Raw genomic sequence first — 17,233 nt, forward strand, 5'->3', positions numbered from 1 at the left:
GCCGCGATAGGGCAGGGTGGGCGGGGCGGGGCGGGGTTTGGCGAGGCGGCTCCCGAGGCGGCCGCCGAGGCCGCAGTAGCGCTTGGGCGGCGGCGGAGGAACGACCATGGGCTCCGCGCTGCGCTTCCCCCTCCTGCTCCTCCTGGGGCTGGCCGGCCCCGCCGCCACGCTCGCCGGATACATCGAGGTGGGTAGGGGGCCGAGGGGCGGCCGTTGGGGTCGCGCGAGCGGCCGTTGGGGGCGCGCGGGGCGGCCGTTGGGGGCCCGGCGCCCGCCGCCCATCGCCTCAGGGCGGCTGAGGCGGCGGGTGCGGCCCCGCTGCCGCCGAGCTCCCCCCCCCCCACCCCGGGGGTACCGCGCATTGTCTGGCGGCGGCGGAGGGTGGAGGAGAGGCGGCTGGGGGGGGTGGGAAACAGGGCTGGTGGGACTTTTTCGCCATTTTAGGGTGTTTTTTTGCTTCTCCCCCGCCCCAAGCTGCGTTATCGCTCGGGGTCAGCCCGCAGCTGGGCTGCGGGGGTGAGGGAGGAAGGTGAGCGGCGTGTTGGGGGTGTCTGTGCCCGCACGGAGGGACCTGGAGGTTGACCAGCTTCTGCCAGACCTTCCCGGGGTAGGCGGTGATGGGTTGGCGTTTTCCCCCTGTTTTCGGGAAAACACTCCAACCCGATACCGCAGGTCTCTTATCTGGCATGGTTTAGCGGCTTCATTTCACGGGGATGCTTGGGGTTTGGGGTTGCTTTTTTTGGGTTTTTTCTTCTTTTTTTTTTTTTTTTTTTTTTTTTGAGTAGTGACCTCTGCATTCTTGGCACGGCAGCAAGAGCTGTGAGCTTGAGATTGGTCTAGAAGCTTAGAAGAGTGTTAGAGGGCAATTTCGTAGAGAAAAGCCTCGGTTAAACGAATCCATTTGGTTGCTATTCGTTTGATCGATCCCGACTAAATCTTCGGGTTTGGACTGTTACCTTATCTTTCTGAGGGGATGCTTCAGCCAAGTGTGAAGGGTGTGAATTTAACATAGAAATGGTTTAGATGCTGCGGTTTATATATATATATACACAAGTATATGTGTGTGTATATATTACATTTGTATCTCTATATATGAAAGTAATTGGAGAGGAAAATTCTAACTTTATCCCTAAAACTAAAAACTTCGTGTAATCTAGCTATCTCAACGACAAGATGGATAGGAAAAAAATCTTGTCCGTTTAAAAACTTTACCCTGTAACCTATGTGTCAAAGTGAAACAGCAAAACAAAGAGCAAAGTACGTGCTGAGCTTCAAACATGGCACATAAATAGAGTTTAATAATCTACGCCTGGATGTTGTTTGGAAATGCAAAACGGCTACATCCGTCTTGTTTATGTTCTGCGTTATTTAGGGATGGATAAAGAACAGGCTTGTGGCTACCTGTGAATGGCTTGATTTGACAGTTTACAGTTAAATTTAACAAGCTCGGTTAAGCGGAACATCCACCTCAGTGCGATGCAAAAATCTGAGGCCCTAAGCTGGTGGTAATTACTAACTAGCAATAAGCATGGTTCTGTAATTTATTTTTTTTTAATACGTGTTGTGTGACATTAGTCTAGTCAATGACTTTTGCTTATTCAGCCACTATTGAGCAATAGTATTCCACCTACTTTGTACCAGTCCTTCTCTTAAATTTCTGTAAATCAGTGGAAAGTGGTGATAATTGTCTTTGGAAAAAACTTGTGCGGAGGTTATCTTACAGGGAAGATAACTCGGGACTCGGTAGGGCTGCTCTGGGGGAGGCTGGTGTTGGCTAGATCAGGTTCCTTGGCATTGCTGCAGTGGTAGGGGACTGTCCTGGCTGCTCTGCGGTGGCCGGGGTAAATCCAATCCCTTCCACCTGTTTGGAAACTCCTCTAGCAGTCGGCCACTTCCTCTGCCATATCCGAGACAAATTCGGCTGCTATGCGCATCCCTTCTGGAAGCTGCTGCTTATGGACGTGTGCTACAAAATGCCAACTTGGAAAACAGATCTAGCTGTAATTTTATTCCGAAGCCTGGTGTCCCTCTGAAGAAGCAGAGCGCAGGATTTGCGGGTCGCAGTGTTGGCAAAGGGTCTGGCACAGAGGGGAGAGCAGCAGCATCACACCTCGGCACCCCAGGAGGGGCTGGCAGCCCCAGAGAATGGGGGTGTTGACCTCTTTAAAAAGGATTAAAACGAAACCGTTTCTGCTCGTTCTTTTTCAGAGGATCGCGATCGGGTTGGTTTTACAGGCTGTGGGTTCGCTCCCAACCTGCAGCAGTCTCATCTCCGCGACTGGGTGTATTGGCGTGGGGTTATGTCAGTGCAGCGGGCTGTCCTCGCTGCCTCCGCGCTCTGCTCAGCCCTTCCTGCGGCAGAACGTGCATCCTCTGAAGGCATGACAGCCACCTTCATCTGCTGACACAAAATGTCAACTGTGACATTTTAATTCTTATTTTTGCTGCCTCCTCTCCCATTGTCTTCTCTGTGGGGGACTGCAGCTCTGGAGTCTTTATAGCTGCTGGATTTTCTCAAGAATAGGCTCTCGATGCAGAGCTTAGGAAGCAAAATGGTTACTGTTCTTGGTTCTTCTACTGTGATACTGTGACTGTTAGTGGATGCTATCAGGTAATGTGATGACAATATGCAAGAGATTGATGTTTTTTTCAATAATAAAGATGATGTTTGAAAGTGTACTGGATTTTAGGAAAATGCGTAGCAATGTCTGCAATTATTAGTTTAGTTGGATTGGCACGGTCCCATTAGTTGGATTTTCTTTCGCTTGATTATCTTAGCCACCAGTCCCTGTCCCTAGAACACCCGGTAATCTTCTTATCAACTACAATTTGGTTTTCTTTCTTTCCTGCACAGAGGAAGGGGAGTGGCAGATTATTTTTTTTTTAATTATTGGTATGTGAACCTTTGAGTAGGGCGTTTCCAAGGGCTTGTCATAAGTGACAGTCATTCTCCCTTTCACATCATCCTGTGGTGATGGCAGATAACCTTTGACAGTCTCTCTTTCAAGTGAATTTGAATAGAAGAGTTTAGAGAAATCATCGATACCCAGCAATTACTGTTTTTCTTTCCATACTAGTATGTGTCCTAGGGTTTTGTCTGAGTTCAGTGACTGCTGTGTTTTGCTTGCGAAGTCCCTGAGAACTTCAAATAGGACTCTGATGCCAATTGGAAAAAGAAAATAAATCTATTCTAATTTAATCTGTAGTCCAATGATAAACTACTTCTGCTGTGCCCTCAAGGCCTTTAAAGATGCAAAGTTTCTTTTTTACCACTTGACCTTTTTGTATAATCAAATCTGAGGCGATGCAGACTCGATACAGCTTTTTCTTAATCATGTTTGGTTTTAGTGGTCTTTTTCCAAAGCTATCTTTGAATGCTTATGTCTGTTACCTGTCTGTTTCAAATGACCAGGATTGGGGGTGAGAAAAAACAACAGTGTGTTTTGCAGCAGAATTGTGAGTTTCATGCTATTATTTTTGTATTGTATGTTTAAAATTCTCACTGACAAAAATATCAGTCTTGTGCCATTTCTGCAGACCTTGGGGACTTCTAATTGCCTGCTGCATTGAACAAAGAACTCCACCTAGGGGAAATTTCCACTTCTGTGTTGAGGTCCTGAGTAGAAACAGCTCAGTAAAATTCCAGTCTTGAGCATGTGGCCTTTGGTTTGCTTTCAGTTCCTAAAACTTCGCTTGCCAGTGTGTGTTAGGAAATACACTTTCATATGAAAGCGATTGTATGCAATGCCTCTTCTAAGCCTCAGCAAAAGCTTCTCTGAAGCAGAGATATGTATAAGGAAGTAAAGCTAATCAGAGGGACGTCTGATATTGCAGAGAGGCTGTGGAATTGCTGCTGCGTTGTAGAATGCTACATAAAGGTAAGCTTTGCTCTGTGGAGAAGGCCTTCAGCCCTCCTTGCTTCACATATGAAATAGTTACGACCTTTCTTAAATGTTATTTAGGCATTAATATCTCTACCAGGGATTTAATTATTTTTTTTGTTAATATGTTCTTTGCATCGCCTGAGAGTTATTCAAAACCTATTCTGTAGGTGGCTTTAGCTGGATGTGAGCTTTATTATTACATACTGCTCCTCCTTCAGCGCCTTATGGTGCAAGGAAGCATTAATGCACTGTGTTCTATATGCCAGTTAGGCTTGTCTCCAAATGTTGCTTGTAAAAATTCTGCCTTTGTTTTTTTTCTTATCTACGTGTCTTTTGGAGGCGTATGGACTCCATCTTGTAAACATAAGTTATTTTAACTGTAGCATCTGCTTCTACAAATATACTTAAACCGTCACCTTGTTCTTCAGTTGAAAATACAAGAGGAATACACTATCCCCAACTGTCTCTTTCTCGTTAGAACAACAAAGCGTTTACCTCTGCTTCTAGACTTAAGCATTTCAGATTCTTCTCATTAACTACTTAGGTCTTCTAAATTGATGTAATCCTTTAGATGCTTGCTCTCATGCTACTTATGTGCAGTAAAACTTAGTATCATTGATTTTTAGTTCGTGCAGTCAGCACCTCTGAAACACGTTGTTAATTTAAGATGATGCTCGCTCTTAATTGGAATGCTTCAAATACTTGCAATGGCCTAGAAACCATCTGGTAAGGCTTTTAATTCAGAACTGTACTTGAACTTGCAAGATTGCTCCTTTTTTCTCCAAAAGTGTTGTCTACACCCATAATGGGCATGCTCTGCTTTCTCTGCTAGCAGCGAGTTTGTCACGGGCAAATGGGATACTCTGTCTTGAGTTTTACCTTACTGTTTACTTTAAATTGAGTCCCTAGGGTACTTTGACTATATTAATTTTGTACTTTCCATTCCGATATCTTCATTTTCAGCTTTTTGCTGTAGGTGCCAATAAGTCTGAGGTTTGTTGGGAGAGGGAGAGGAAATGGATTGACAATGTTGTGCAAAGTCTTAAAAGTAACTCTTCCATATTTGTTTATTTATTTAATGAATGCTTACCGATGTGGATTATTATAAAGCAGTAAGAAGGAAGACGTGAATGGAGAAAGTGGTCAGGTTTCTCTTTATCGTTAATTGACCAAAGTGGCATTCTTTTTTTTTTTTTTTTCATACTATTTCTTTCAATGGCTCCTTGCTGGATACAGTAGGCTAAAAGGTGTCTTCAGCATGTTACTACTGTTGTGTAAATAGGGCAAGCTGTATTTCAGGTTGGGTGCAGTTGGGGGAAAAAAACAAATGAACCTTCACTCCTGAGGGGCAGCACGCAAGGAAATGTGTGTTTCAGGAGAAATAGTTTGGCTGGGGTTTTTTTAGAGTTATTTCCTAACGTTAGAATTGCACTTGTTTTAATCTATGAATTCCTGCAGCTGTAAGCAGGGATATACTCCACATGTAGATCTTGCACATGAATAACGCTTTTTTTTTTTTAAACTTCGGCACTAGATTTACTCCCTTCACCCCCATCTGCCTACTTGGTCGGAGTTAAATATATGTTTCTGACTGTGCTTTCTGTAAGCTCTGTCTCATGTGAGAACATGGAAAATCAACATAGAAAAGAAGACAGAAGTGAAATTCACTTTCTGGCGTGGCTTTGAAGTGGTTGATAAGTTCTAGTGCTTGCTCCACGGTCTGATTGGGTTGATGTTGAAAATGCAAAATTTCATCTTTATGTGCGTTTGTAAAAGTTGTCCAACTTGGGGTGAATGATCAGAACACTAATGTTCTGCAAATGGTGTTAAACTAATCTTTCTAGCAGCAAAGCATAGCCTGCTTGGCTTTATGTAATCAGGTGTCCACCTGATCAGAAACGCATGCGGCTAAGCTGCTTACCAGCACTTCATTTTCAAGTATTACAGTGGGTGTTTTGTATATAGCTGGTGGAGAACAGAATGCCTTCGCTATTTTTGCGAGCTTGACCCATAGATGCATTAAATTTAGTTATAACGTTTTGGTGTCGTATTTTGTGCTGTCAGCCACAATCGTGTTCTTGTACAAGATCATGCATTGCAGACCTTCGTTTTGGTTTATATCGTTAGCGGTGTGCTAGTCACTCTTAACTAGTGTGCAGAGTCAAATGCTGTCGCTCTCCGTGGCATTTGATGTTTCATTTCACTTTCCATTTTCATTGGCGACAATGGGAAGTCAAATCACATGTTGGTTCTCTGTGCTTCCTAAGGAAAGGAACTGATGGATGAGGCACAGTCCAGAAAGGCTTTTGTTGCCTGCTGCAGGCAAGCCTGGTTCCTGAACATGTACGGATGTATGTCTTCATCTGTTTTAGAGATCAAGACTTGATCTCTGCTGGCCAAGCTGGCACAGTAGTCTGGGAGGACCGCTGCTGCTGCTGTTGGGCTACCATGGTGTTGGTGTGCTGACTGCAAGGATAATGGCTTCACTTGAGGTGGCTTTTTTCCCTGCAGATTTTTTTTTCCAAAGATGACAATGTTATGCCTTGCAGTAACATCTTTTAACAGTGGTTTGTGGGAAGTCTTAGGTCTCAAGCCTGCTGAACAGTGTCTGGCTACAGAGTTTAATCTTCTGTGTGGGTGCCCTTCTGGGGAATTCCTCTCCTGAACCTTTGAAAGTTTCGCTGGTTATTTCAGCTCCCGGGATTTCCTGCACAGATGAGCAGTGCGGCAGCTTGCTGTGGCTAGGCAAGGCCTTTGGTTGATGAAGTGGGGTCTGAAGTTGTTATTCCATGCAGCGCGTGAGCTTCAGAGTTTAGAGAGGAGACAAAATCAATAATACTTGTTTGGCTCGGGTGGCTTTTCTGTGCTTTGAGACTAACTGAAAATCATTACGAAATGATGACTTTGAGTTCAAATTATTCAAGTCACCAAATATAAAGGACATAAATTAGATGCAGCCTGAAAAAAAAACCCAAAAAACCACAGAAGGTGGGAGGTGACTCTTGTTCCCGGTTGTCTCAGTAAAGCTTTGTGTGTCTTAGCTCTGAGGTAAGGCACCGAGTCATCAGCAGAGTTACGGTTCTCCTCGACTGTTGGTAACGTGACTAATACATGGTATCATGCAGAGGTGCGGCGTGGATGGTAACTGTGCTTCGACACTTGGATTCCAGGCTTTGGCTCAGTGACAGGAGTGCATTTAAGTAATTTCATGCAGTAAGCCTCTCTCTAACAAAATTACAACAGTCAAAACTGTGTTTTGATTCAGGTCAAGGACAGAGAGAGACACATACGAGTACACAGAGGTGGTTCCTTACTCTAGCAGTAGGTTGATACTTGGTGGAGTATCCATTTAAGAGTAGCTAATTACCATCTCGTTACTGACGACTTCATGTTTAAATAAAAGTAGTGTTTAACCTTGAAAGTTCCCTCACTCATTTAGGTCTTTTCTCCGCCAACAAGCGTTTGCAGCTCAGGTTCTATTTTCAAATCAATATGTTCTGATGTTGGTCAGCATGCTGTGGTTTTGGGGGAGGGTTTATTTTGTGGGGTTTTTTAATTCTTGCATTCGAGAGTGTTTTATTATTCTGTTAACTCTCTACTATAACAGAGGCTTGCATTTTCTCACACCACTGCTGTGCTTGGGTTCTTTAATCTGCCACCTCAAAGCACCAAAATAGTGAGGAGACCTCAAAAATGGTCTGCTGATGATGTTGTTGCAAAGATGAAACAGCGCTTTGGTAACTGCTTGGTATTTTCCAGGAGTCGCCCCATGCTAACTTCAGTTCTGAGACGCTTAAATCAAAAGCCAAACATTTGCATTTTTAATCTTTGGGCTTTTCTTTAAAGGCTCTTATGTTATTTTTAGCTCCAGCTCCCTGCCAAAAGCTTTGTCCCTTTTCTTTTGGATTTTGGGTTGATGAATCCTCCTAGTTATGATGTCATTGCGTAGTGTGAAGTGACAGCAACAAAAAGAAAAATCTTGCCGATACCATCTGTTAGAATAAACATTATGCACTCGTGCTAGATTTCAAGCGGATTTGGATTGCATATTCACAACAGAAGCTGGTCTGTGCTTAGACGTATGGTAACCTCCAGCATAAAGCTTTTAATCACCGAATTCTCTATGTGGTTTTGGACTTGGCATGACCGGTCTAAGTTAAGTAGTAGGTGTTTTTTTATCAGTGTTTTATCTTATCCCATTCATATTGGGAGTAGCAACTTGCCAAAAATGGTCCTAGAGGAATCTGCATGAATTAGTTTAATTCACTAATACCAAACGCTGGTTGACTTCTTACGCTGGTAGTCTTACAATAATTGTGGCCTGAAATAGAGAGGGCCAGATTTGCTTTAATCTGCTAAGTATTCCTCTCAAAAGATTAAATGCAAAATGTCGATTCAAACCTGTGGTTTGAGTTCCCAGTGAATACATCGGCATCTGAACGTGAGTCTTTCTGTGCATAATTTATCAAAGCTCTTGTTGAAGAAATTGAATTTGATGTCTGGTTCGTTTTACGCAGCAAGATCACATAGGCGTTTAGAAACCCTAAAGAATGAAACAGTGTCAGCATCCAAGCTAAGCCCATTAGCCTGCGTAACGGTCTTGGCCAAAGATTAATTCTCAAGTGTAGGGTACGGCAGTGCCCATGCATGCACTTAAATGTTGCTGCCTGTCAGGAAAAAAGGAAACTGAGAAATTGTTGAGGGCGCACGTTATCGTGGAAACCAGTTATTACTCTTGAATGGAGCAGGACGCTCGCAGCTCCCATTTGGACTGTTGGAATAAGATTAAGTGCCTCTAAGTAGTTTGAGTTGCAGGGTTTCAAATAACCGCTTCATTTCCAGAGTCTAAGTAGAGCCTTGTAGCCTCAGCGCTGGAAGCATCAAGCGGTGGAGAAAGGTTTTTTTTTCTCTTGGTAGCCAGCCAAAAAAGTTGGGCTCTTGTGTTTGCGACATATTGGTGTATTAGAACTCAGCCTTTGGAGACGAGTGTACACAGTGCTGCGGACTTACCTGGGCAAGTGCCAGACCCCAGAAGAGGCTGAATGAATTCTTGATGGGGGCCGTGGAATGAATTTAGGATATTTCTGTGGACATGGGAAGCTTGGGCATCATGTCACAGCAGAAGAGACTCGCTGGAGGCTTTAAATACAGGAAAAAAAAAAAAAGTGTTCCTGCCCCCGTCACTCCTGATAAATGCTGTCTTGTTCAAATTGCATCAATACTTGCTCTGCAACAAAGCTAGTCAGTATGTGGATATTCTGTTTAGGGCAACAGCCGCTTTCTCGGAAGCAATTTCCCAATAACAAAGGCAGGAGATGAATGGCCTGCCAGAGTGCAGGCTTGATGCAATGTAATATTTTGCACTGCTGTATCCCTGCGTTATCCGCAGCTGGCTTTATGGTCTGAATCACAGCTTGTGATTTGCTTAGGTCCTTCACTTTCTGCCTGCGTGCTTATGCTTTTGGTTTTATCGGTCTTTTCATTGTACACATGTACAAGATATATTTGAGTTTGCGAATAAGAGCTTACACTGAGATGAAGTCTGTTACCGACATTTGAATCCATAGTACTGTGTTTTAGATAAATTAATCCTTCATTTTAAATGCTTGCGTCTTGCTTCAGAAAGTCTTCATGTCTTGGGTTGAGGTAAAGAAATAAGCATCAACCATCTGATCACCTCGAAGCCCTTTTGCCTTCCCTCCCTGTCCACCGGGTCCTTCACTCAGTGAGGTGGCTCCAAGGAAGACCAAGGAGAAGAGCCGGTTTCCTAACGTAGCAGGGCTGTTAAGATGACAGGAAATCTTCTTTCAGATTTGCTTAAAAGTAAAATCTGCAATACAGACAAAAGACATTTTGAAGTTGAGGCTGAAATTCCTAGGATTGCATGAATTTGTTGCGCTCGATTATATTGAGCAGGCTTTTGCAAGTTACTTCACATGGGAATTAGTGTGATGAGAAGAATACTTTTCAAAGTATAACCATATGGGAGGTTTTCCACAAGGCATCTATAGCATGTTAATTCCCTCTTTCATTGCCGGGCACTGACTAGAATGCATCATTGTAGTCCTTTTGTAATAGATGCTGATGTATTTCCAGAGCATTACTGTTCTGAAACGGCCAGTGTCATACTTCTAAGTCATATGTATGCACACAGCTAGAGTGGTTGTTCCAGAGAAGAATGCTGTGAAGATACCTACAGAATTTGGGCTGCAAGCTTCGTCTATACTGTAGAAGAGAAGAAGTGAGCAGCGCTGTTTTCGAAGTCTCTAAATGGCCTTTTGCTTGAGGCAAAAGCAAAGATGACTTCACTTCATTGGCCTTGCTGTCCTTGGTTTCCATTTGGCTTTTTGTGTTTCCTGTCACTGTCTTTAAAGATTTTTGCAAAAAGTTAAATCGTTATTCCCCATTATGTAAGTGGCTGATAGCGTTACTCATATTGTTCTGCTATTTTATTTAATAGTCTGTGATTATTAAATTTATTTTGATCATATAACTGAGGGCATAACAAACATTTAGCTACAGCTGGCAGCGAAATTAACTGCCTAAAATGGGCTTAATGTGCACAGCTGTTTGTAGCTAAACTTTCAGCAGCTATTCCCCTGGTGTTGACTTTGAGATGCGTTGCCACTTACATAGTTATTCATTTATTTATTTTTTTTAAGAGGATGCTACTGACCTGCCTGTAAGCTGCTTCTCGTGCTGTAACAAGGGACTGGTAGAATTTTTACTGTTCATAGCAGCTACCTTTAAATACTCCAGCTCAAGTAAAGCAGAGCCTTTTGTTTCATAATATTTGCGTTGGAAATGAGTTCTGTACTTTGGAATGTCTCTTCAAATACATCTCTGAGCAGCTTCTATCTAATAATGTGTATCTACATGACATCTAGGATGACGTTCTTCAGTGATGAAGAGGATTAAAATAGTCATTAAGCTGCAAAATACACCACATGTCATGTAAAGTCCAAAATAAAGATACAGACAGACTGAACATGCTGGAGTGGTACAATCTGTTGGAATGCATCAGGATGTGAACATCTTCAACTCGCGCCAAATTTCAACTGCTCATATTGCAGAAAGATGAAACTGGGGCCGAGTTTGCATATGGAAACACTCGGCCTATTGTTGTCTGCAGACACACTTTCTTTCTTTCTTTTTCTCTCCTGTGTGTGAATGGGTGGTTGGTCCCCACTGCAACACCTTGGCTCCCGATTTAAAATCGTGTATTTGTTAGGATACTTCCTAACAAATGGTGAGAACTAACCTTGGGAACAAATAGTGGCCTCAAAGCAGGGGACCGTTTTTATTATTCCTGTCTCTGGATTAATATTTCCATCCCTATTACTGATAGGTATAACTGTGAAAATACAGATGACGTCCAATGGAATCCCGCGACTGGATAGTCCATTTGTCTTTGCTGTGCAGGCTTTAGAATTGCCACATAGCCGTGATCCACAGGAATTCACTTTCTGCCTGTTACCTAACCTGTTTTCCTCCTCAAAACTGGTATAACGACCAGATACAAAAAATCTCAGTGCGATATTTTCAGAGTTCTCTAAATGTTCCTAGCCTCATAACACAAATAAATCTAGTACTGGTCTCACTGCTGTCTAGGCTAGCTGGGGATTGTGTAGGGAGAGGCAGCCTCAAAATTAAGACATAATCTGTTAAGGAGCTCATTTGGGCTCTCGATGATTGTGGGGGTTTTTTAGATGTCCAAAATAAGGCTATGAGAATGAGAGAAGTTTCTAGCTGTCTCGTACTATTGCATCATCAAGCTGTGGTTTCAACATGGCTTTCTCGGGTGCTGATCTGTTACGATGTGAGACATCTGCATATATTCCATAGGGTTAATCCACAGCAGTGATTTGGCAGATTCTGGCGAGGTTAATATTTGCAGCTGAGCTGTGCACGCAGACGTGTTTCGGAATTAAAAAAGCCCCTTAGTGGGCCGTGCCTGAAGTCAACTAGTGAAAAACAAAACCACCGCTCCCTGGGGTTAGAACTTTATGCAACATTTTCATCCTTTGACTTTGCAAAAGCTCTATTGAAACTACTCAGCCCATGGCTAGGAAAATGGTGAGTGGCCTATTGCATCAATACGCAAATCGATCTCCCCCCCAGTCACTGTCCCAGTGATGGGATTTACATGTTAAGTCAGCGTTTCCATTACTGTCCATATCTGCTTGTAGGGTCAAAGAAAGTAAAACTTGCTTGTGATGGCTCGCCGTTTATTTCTTCCTCACTCAAGCGTGTATCACGTTGGACAAAAGCAGGTAAAAAAGCTTCTCCAAGAAAATAGTCTTCCTCTTTTCCTGTCTCGATAGCCTTTTCCAAACAGGAAAATAAAGAATTTATTTGGAATACTTGCGTTCAAAACAACACATCCTGAAGTTTTTCTTTACTGTTCCTCCAGCTGGAGGATACTATGTCTGTAGGCAAAAAAAAAAAAAAAAAAAAAAAAGATAGTAGTAGTTTTCAGGGACCTTGAAGAGGAATTTCTGTTGAGGTGATGGAAGTTCTTGGTGTATACTGCCTCTTTCAGATATAACTTGATTGTCTAAAACTGTTCTGCTTGTTCTTTTTCAAAGAGCAATTTCCCCCACTGTTGCAGAACAGGCAGGTTTTGCCTCCGGATTTGTAATAAAGCTTTCAGCTCGTGATGGTTTTGTGCTTCGAAGCCCTTATTGAGGTGTCATATTTCTTAAAACTCGTCCAAGACCTGGCGGTTGGGCGGCTGCAGTATGTAACTTCTTCCAACAATCTAATGCTCAATTGTAGTTCAACTAAGACAGAAAAGAAGAAAATGCTGCTTTCTATCCCCTACCTTGAAATTTTCCAGAAGATGCTTAAGGAAACCTGAAGGAAATAGCTATCAGTGTACACAGAGTTCATTCTTCCCACTGAAACCCAAAGAAATTGCTAAAAAAGGGAAATCTTATTTTGTCAAGGATAAAAATCTCCCGTTTTGTTTTATTTCCATGAGGTGCTACACGATCTGATACAGCTCAATAGACTGAAGAGCTGTAAAACTCGGCATATGGAAATCAGGTGTGTTTGTACAACACACCACGCCAGTTAAATGTTATGCAGTGATAGTCCTGAATTATTAGAGATTCTAGGCTAGCTTCTGTTGAACTAGTTTTACTTTCTGGATCAGCAAAATAAGTAAAGGGGATCTCAACCTAGCCTGCTTTAGTCTGTGCTATAAATCACCGCTTAATTTTCTAATAGCATTAAGCAGTTATTCTAAGTAGAGATCTGTTGCTTCTCTTAAAGGAACTGTTTAATACATCCATTAGAGTTTCGGTGTGCTAGCCTAGCTATGATATGACGCTGTGACTATTAAACCCCAGCTGATAAATTAATGCTTCTGAAATAAAATGCTACTAAATTAGTCAGTATTGCTTTTAAAGAGTAAAAAATTGCAATCCATTAAGTGATTACTGAGGTCCTTTCTTCACTTTCTGTGACCCTGCTGCTGACAAAACTTTTCAGGGTACTTCAGAAGGCTCTTTTGTCGTTTGACCTCTCTCTTGTGACAGTCTAGGTGTTTGAGCTCTAGGGACAGAGAGGAGTCCACCTTTTATCCTCTGCTTTGAAGAAGGAAGTAAGTTTGAGATTTGAGCCTAAATTCTGCTAATAGTGCCAGGATCCTTCTGAGGGATGTTTGGCTGTTGGGTGACAAGCTGAAAAATAAACAAGGCATTCGTCTTCTGACTCTTGGAAGTAAGAAGTGTTGCTCTGAGCCATCGTCAGCCTCTTTGCTACTTAAGTAAGAAGTGCTTGTCGTTCTTTTTCCTGCTCTTACTTGCGCGCTCACCTCCAGGTTGCCAGCATTAGTGGAACGAAACTGGCAGCCTTTCTTCAGTTTTGTTGCTGATTACTGGGATCAAAAATAGCTCCAGTCAGGGAAATGAAAGACCATTTTTGGGGTGAGAATTTGAGATGGTTTTGCTAAGTTAATGCTCTTGCATTTATTTTTTAGCCATAAAGGGTAGGAGCTTTTCCTAATGAGCAGCTAACTGAAGACTAAACTTTCTTGGGGTGATGTTCTTTCCATTTAAGAAAAAAAGAATCGCTTACTGTAGCTGAATAAACTTACAGTATCAGTTCGGGAATCTTTTAAATAGCAAATACAAAGATTATTTTTTTAAAGCACTGATTTCTGCGCCCCTAGGCATTAAAGGTTCTTAAAAGATGTTGTTTTGTACACGAGCAATGATGTAAGGTGCTGCCTGAAAGATACTCCATAACAAGCCATAAGCAGTTCTCAGAATAAATAACAGGAGGTGGTGTGTGGGAAGATGCGTGGGGAGATGTTTTTGCTTTAAAATCCTAATTTGCATTATTTCCCAAATATGTTTAATAAGAGCTAGAGTTAAGTTATCCGTTCTCAGTAATATCTACTAACTCGTGACTATTTTCATAGAACTCTATAGAAGTAACCTGTGCTTTTGACAGAACGTTAAAAGTTTTAAGTGTAAACATATCCTTGGTTTGGACACTGAAGATGGCAAGGCTGTTCCATAATTTTTTTGGTAAGATGTTAATTTTGGTGTGGTTCAGCATACGCTTGGCAAGGCTCTGGGAGCAGCAGCAGTGATGAAAGCAGCCCCGTATTTTAGCTGTGGGTTTCCTATTTTCAAAAGATGGCCATTGGCATGGTTTGGAAAGCCAAGACTTAAAAACCTCATGGTTTCCTCTTCTAGATTTGAAGTTTCATTTGGACTGTTTGGAGGGCAGAATTACCAATTACTTTGGGGTTGGGTTGGGTTTTTTGTTGTTTGTTTTTGTTTTTTGTTTTTTTTTTTTTTTAGAAGATTGTGAATTTGGGAGTGGAAAGCACTCAGTGTGACCTGCAGAGCTTCAGCGGGGTTAGAGCAGTGCCTCTTGCTATAGGCAAGTTTGTGTGTGGCCTAATTGCAGGGCTGCAGATAACAAACGAGTATTTTATCATGTTCCAAACCAACTGCAGTCTGTGCACATAAATAGCCATTCTGTGATACTGAACAACCTCTATAAAGGGAGGGTTACTTGAGCTCAGGAATGGTTGAAACCAAAACCAAACTGCATTGCTGACTGCATTCCCACTTGTTATCTTTCCTTTATCTTGCATTTTTTTCCCAGGTATTTTTCTTTGCCACTTCAAATTCTTGATGCTCTGTTAAAATATGCCCTTCAATTTCCTGCTTGCTTTGTGTTAGATAAAAGCACAATCTGTGCAGCCTTTTTATCTCCAGTCGTTCGAGTGGTTAGATGCATGGTTAGACCGAGTAACCACAGGTTCCTACAGTGGTCTCTCCATTGCAGGCTTTTTTTGTGAAGCTCCCAGTGAGCTTCGCGAGATCTCTAAAACAGATATTCTTGCTGGTTTGGGAGAGGTTTTTCGATTTGGTTTGGTTTTTTTCCACCACCCCCGTAATGCTAAATCACTCTGAATCGATAGTAAAGGTTTGGTTTTTTGCCTGGCTGATGTTAATATGTTATTTTCTCCTCCTTCTCCCTACCAGTTTTGTCCAGTAGGAAAACTAGGGGACAAGTGTGTGTGTGTTGTGATGAGTTTTAGTCCAGAAGTTATTTTTGCTTGAACACATTGCTTTGAAGTGACGAAAGGTTTTGTAAATGTACTTTCCTGTGTATTATGGAATCTCAGTATCCTGGTAACCACAGTGATTATATTCACTAACTCTTATGTAGCTGAAGTGCCTGAAGATGGAAAGGACTTGCTTTCGAACCGTGGGGAGAAGTTACTTACAAAATAGCGTATCTCAGTACTCCTCCATACATGTGCTGTTGAAGCCTTTGTGCTGTGAACAACGATAGTTCATACTAACAGTCAGCTCAGTAATGAAAGTTAGATCTGAAAAGGGAGTCACGTTTTTTCCTGAGCGGAGTGAAACACTATTAAATCATAACCGCTCTCCCTACATTGTGTTTTGCATCTCCATTCCAGTTGTCCAAGAAGGCAAAATTGCCCTGTAGCCTTTTTCTTCAGTAGATTTTTTAGTGTATGTGAAAACGTTAACTTGCACTGAAGTTTTCACTTGCTGGCTAACTAACAAGACGTCTTGCGTCTCTGTGGTTCAGATGCCCAAATAATTCATGTGGGAAAGCAGTAATTAGTCTTGCTGTGCAAGACAGGATGATGACACAGATTGGAGCGATGAGGGGTTGAGGATTAAACCGGGCTGAGCCCACTGACGGGTGACCTTAGGCAAGTCACTCGACTTTGTGCCTTAGTTCAGCCTGGTAATAAATAGGTCTAGCCTCCATGTGCTGTAATAAGACTTAGAATCGCTCCGCCAAAAAAGAGTGCTGTAAATAGCCCCGTTGCTGTGTTTTGCTGAAAAGGGGAAGGAAGTGGCCGTAAGTGGAGCTGTCTGATACTTCGCATGAAGATTGTTCCTGGTGTCCTTGTGACGAGGGGAGGGCAGCCGGACTGATAAAGCATCTTTGGACCTGCTTTTGCACAGTGTGAGGCTTATTAATGGCATCATAGTACTGCCTACCTCTTCTTTCGCCCTTATATTTTTAGGGTGGCTTTTGTGGTAAGCTGTTCCAGTCCCATTGCACACAAGGTTTAGTTTTGAAACCTTGAGGCTTATTAATTAATCTTTTTAAAAGGACACTGTTCTGGGTACGGTAACATTTGTTCAGGGAATGTTCCAACTGAGTTGTTCTGAACTTCATCTCTCTGGGGGTAGAAAAGAGGATGCCAAAGGCAACCATGTTACACAAACAACTTCAGGAAGCCAAGACTGCGCTGAATCCTGGCTTTACTGGATTTGATGGCTGCTCCCCGAGACCAGCTATGCACCAGGACTGCCTGCAGTGTTGCTTTCCCTCTCTGAATGTGGCAGTTCCCCGGTGCAAATGTGACAGGCAGATTATCTGCCCAATGACTCATGTAGGCTTGGTTTATGGAGCATGATAAACCAGAGGAGGAGGGGGAAATAATCTACTACCTCGTTAGTACAGGTTCCAAGGGCAAAAAGGCTGCCCGTCAGACACAGGTAGTTGGAAATCTCCCCTTTTCCCTGTAGAAAGACAGAGGAAGGTGCAAAAGCAGTAAGGCATAATTGAGGCTTCAGCAATGTTTTGCTCTTCGTAATGCTACGGTTGATGTTGGAACGTATGAAAGTACATAGGTTATTGTCGCTGAACTTCCGAGTGTTCGAGGCTGCGTGTTAGCCATAAACAGCGGCGATCTAAATATAAACTGCACCCGAGCTAGGACTGCAGCTCCTGCCTTGGTTTCCAGTTTTCTGCTGGTGCAGAATCCTCTGCCACAAAAGTCAATAAAGGACGAGCAGATGAGAACTCCACCCCTTCCAGCAAGTTAAAGTAAG

The 17,233-nt window shown here is 42.6% G+C and overlaps 1 protein-coding gene across 5 annotated transcripts in view; it reads left to right on the forward strand.

The window, feature by feature from the left end:
- The first annotated feature begins 29 nt into the window (after positions 1–29).
- Positions 30–17,233, forward strand: part of APLP2 (amyloid beta precursor like protein 2) — a 48,199-nt gene continuing 30,995 nt past the window's right edge. For all 5 annotated transcript variants that reach the window (XM_063355065.1, XM_063355066.1, XM_063355067.1 and 2 more), the window contains exon 1: positions 30–187. In XM_063355065.1, coding sequence (XP_063211135.1) covers positions 107–187 — 81 coding nt within the window. In that variant the 5' untranslated portion in view covers positions 30–106. The remainder of the gene's footprint in view (positions 188–17,233) is intronic.

The sequence above is a fragment of the Chroicocephalus ridibundus genome, chromosome 18 (assembly GCF_963924245.1).
Source record: "Chroicocephalus ridibundus chromosome 18, bChrRid1.1, whole genome shotgun sequence".
In the NCBI taxonomy this organism is placed as follows: Eukaryota; Metazoa; Chordata; class Aves; order Charadriiformes; family Laridae; genus Chroicocephalus; species Chroicocephalus ridibundus.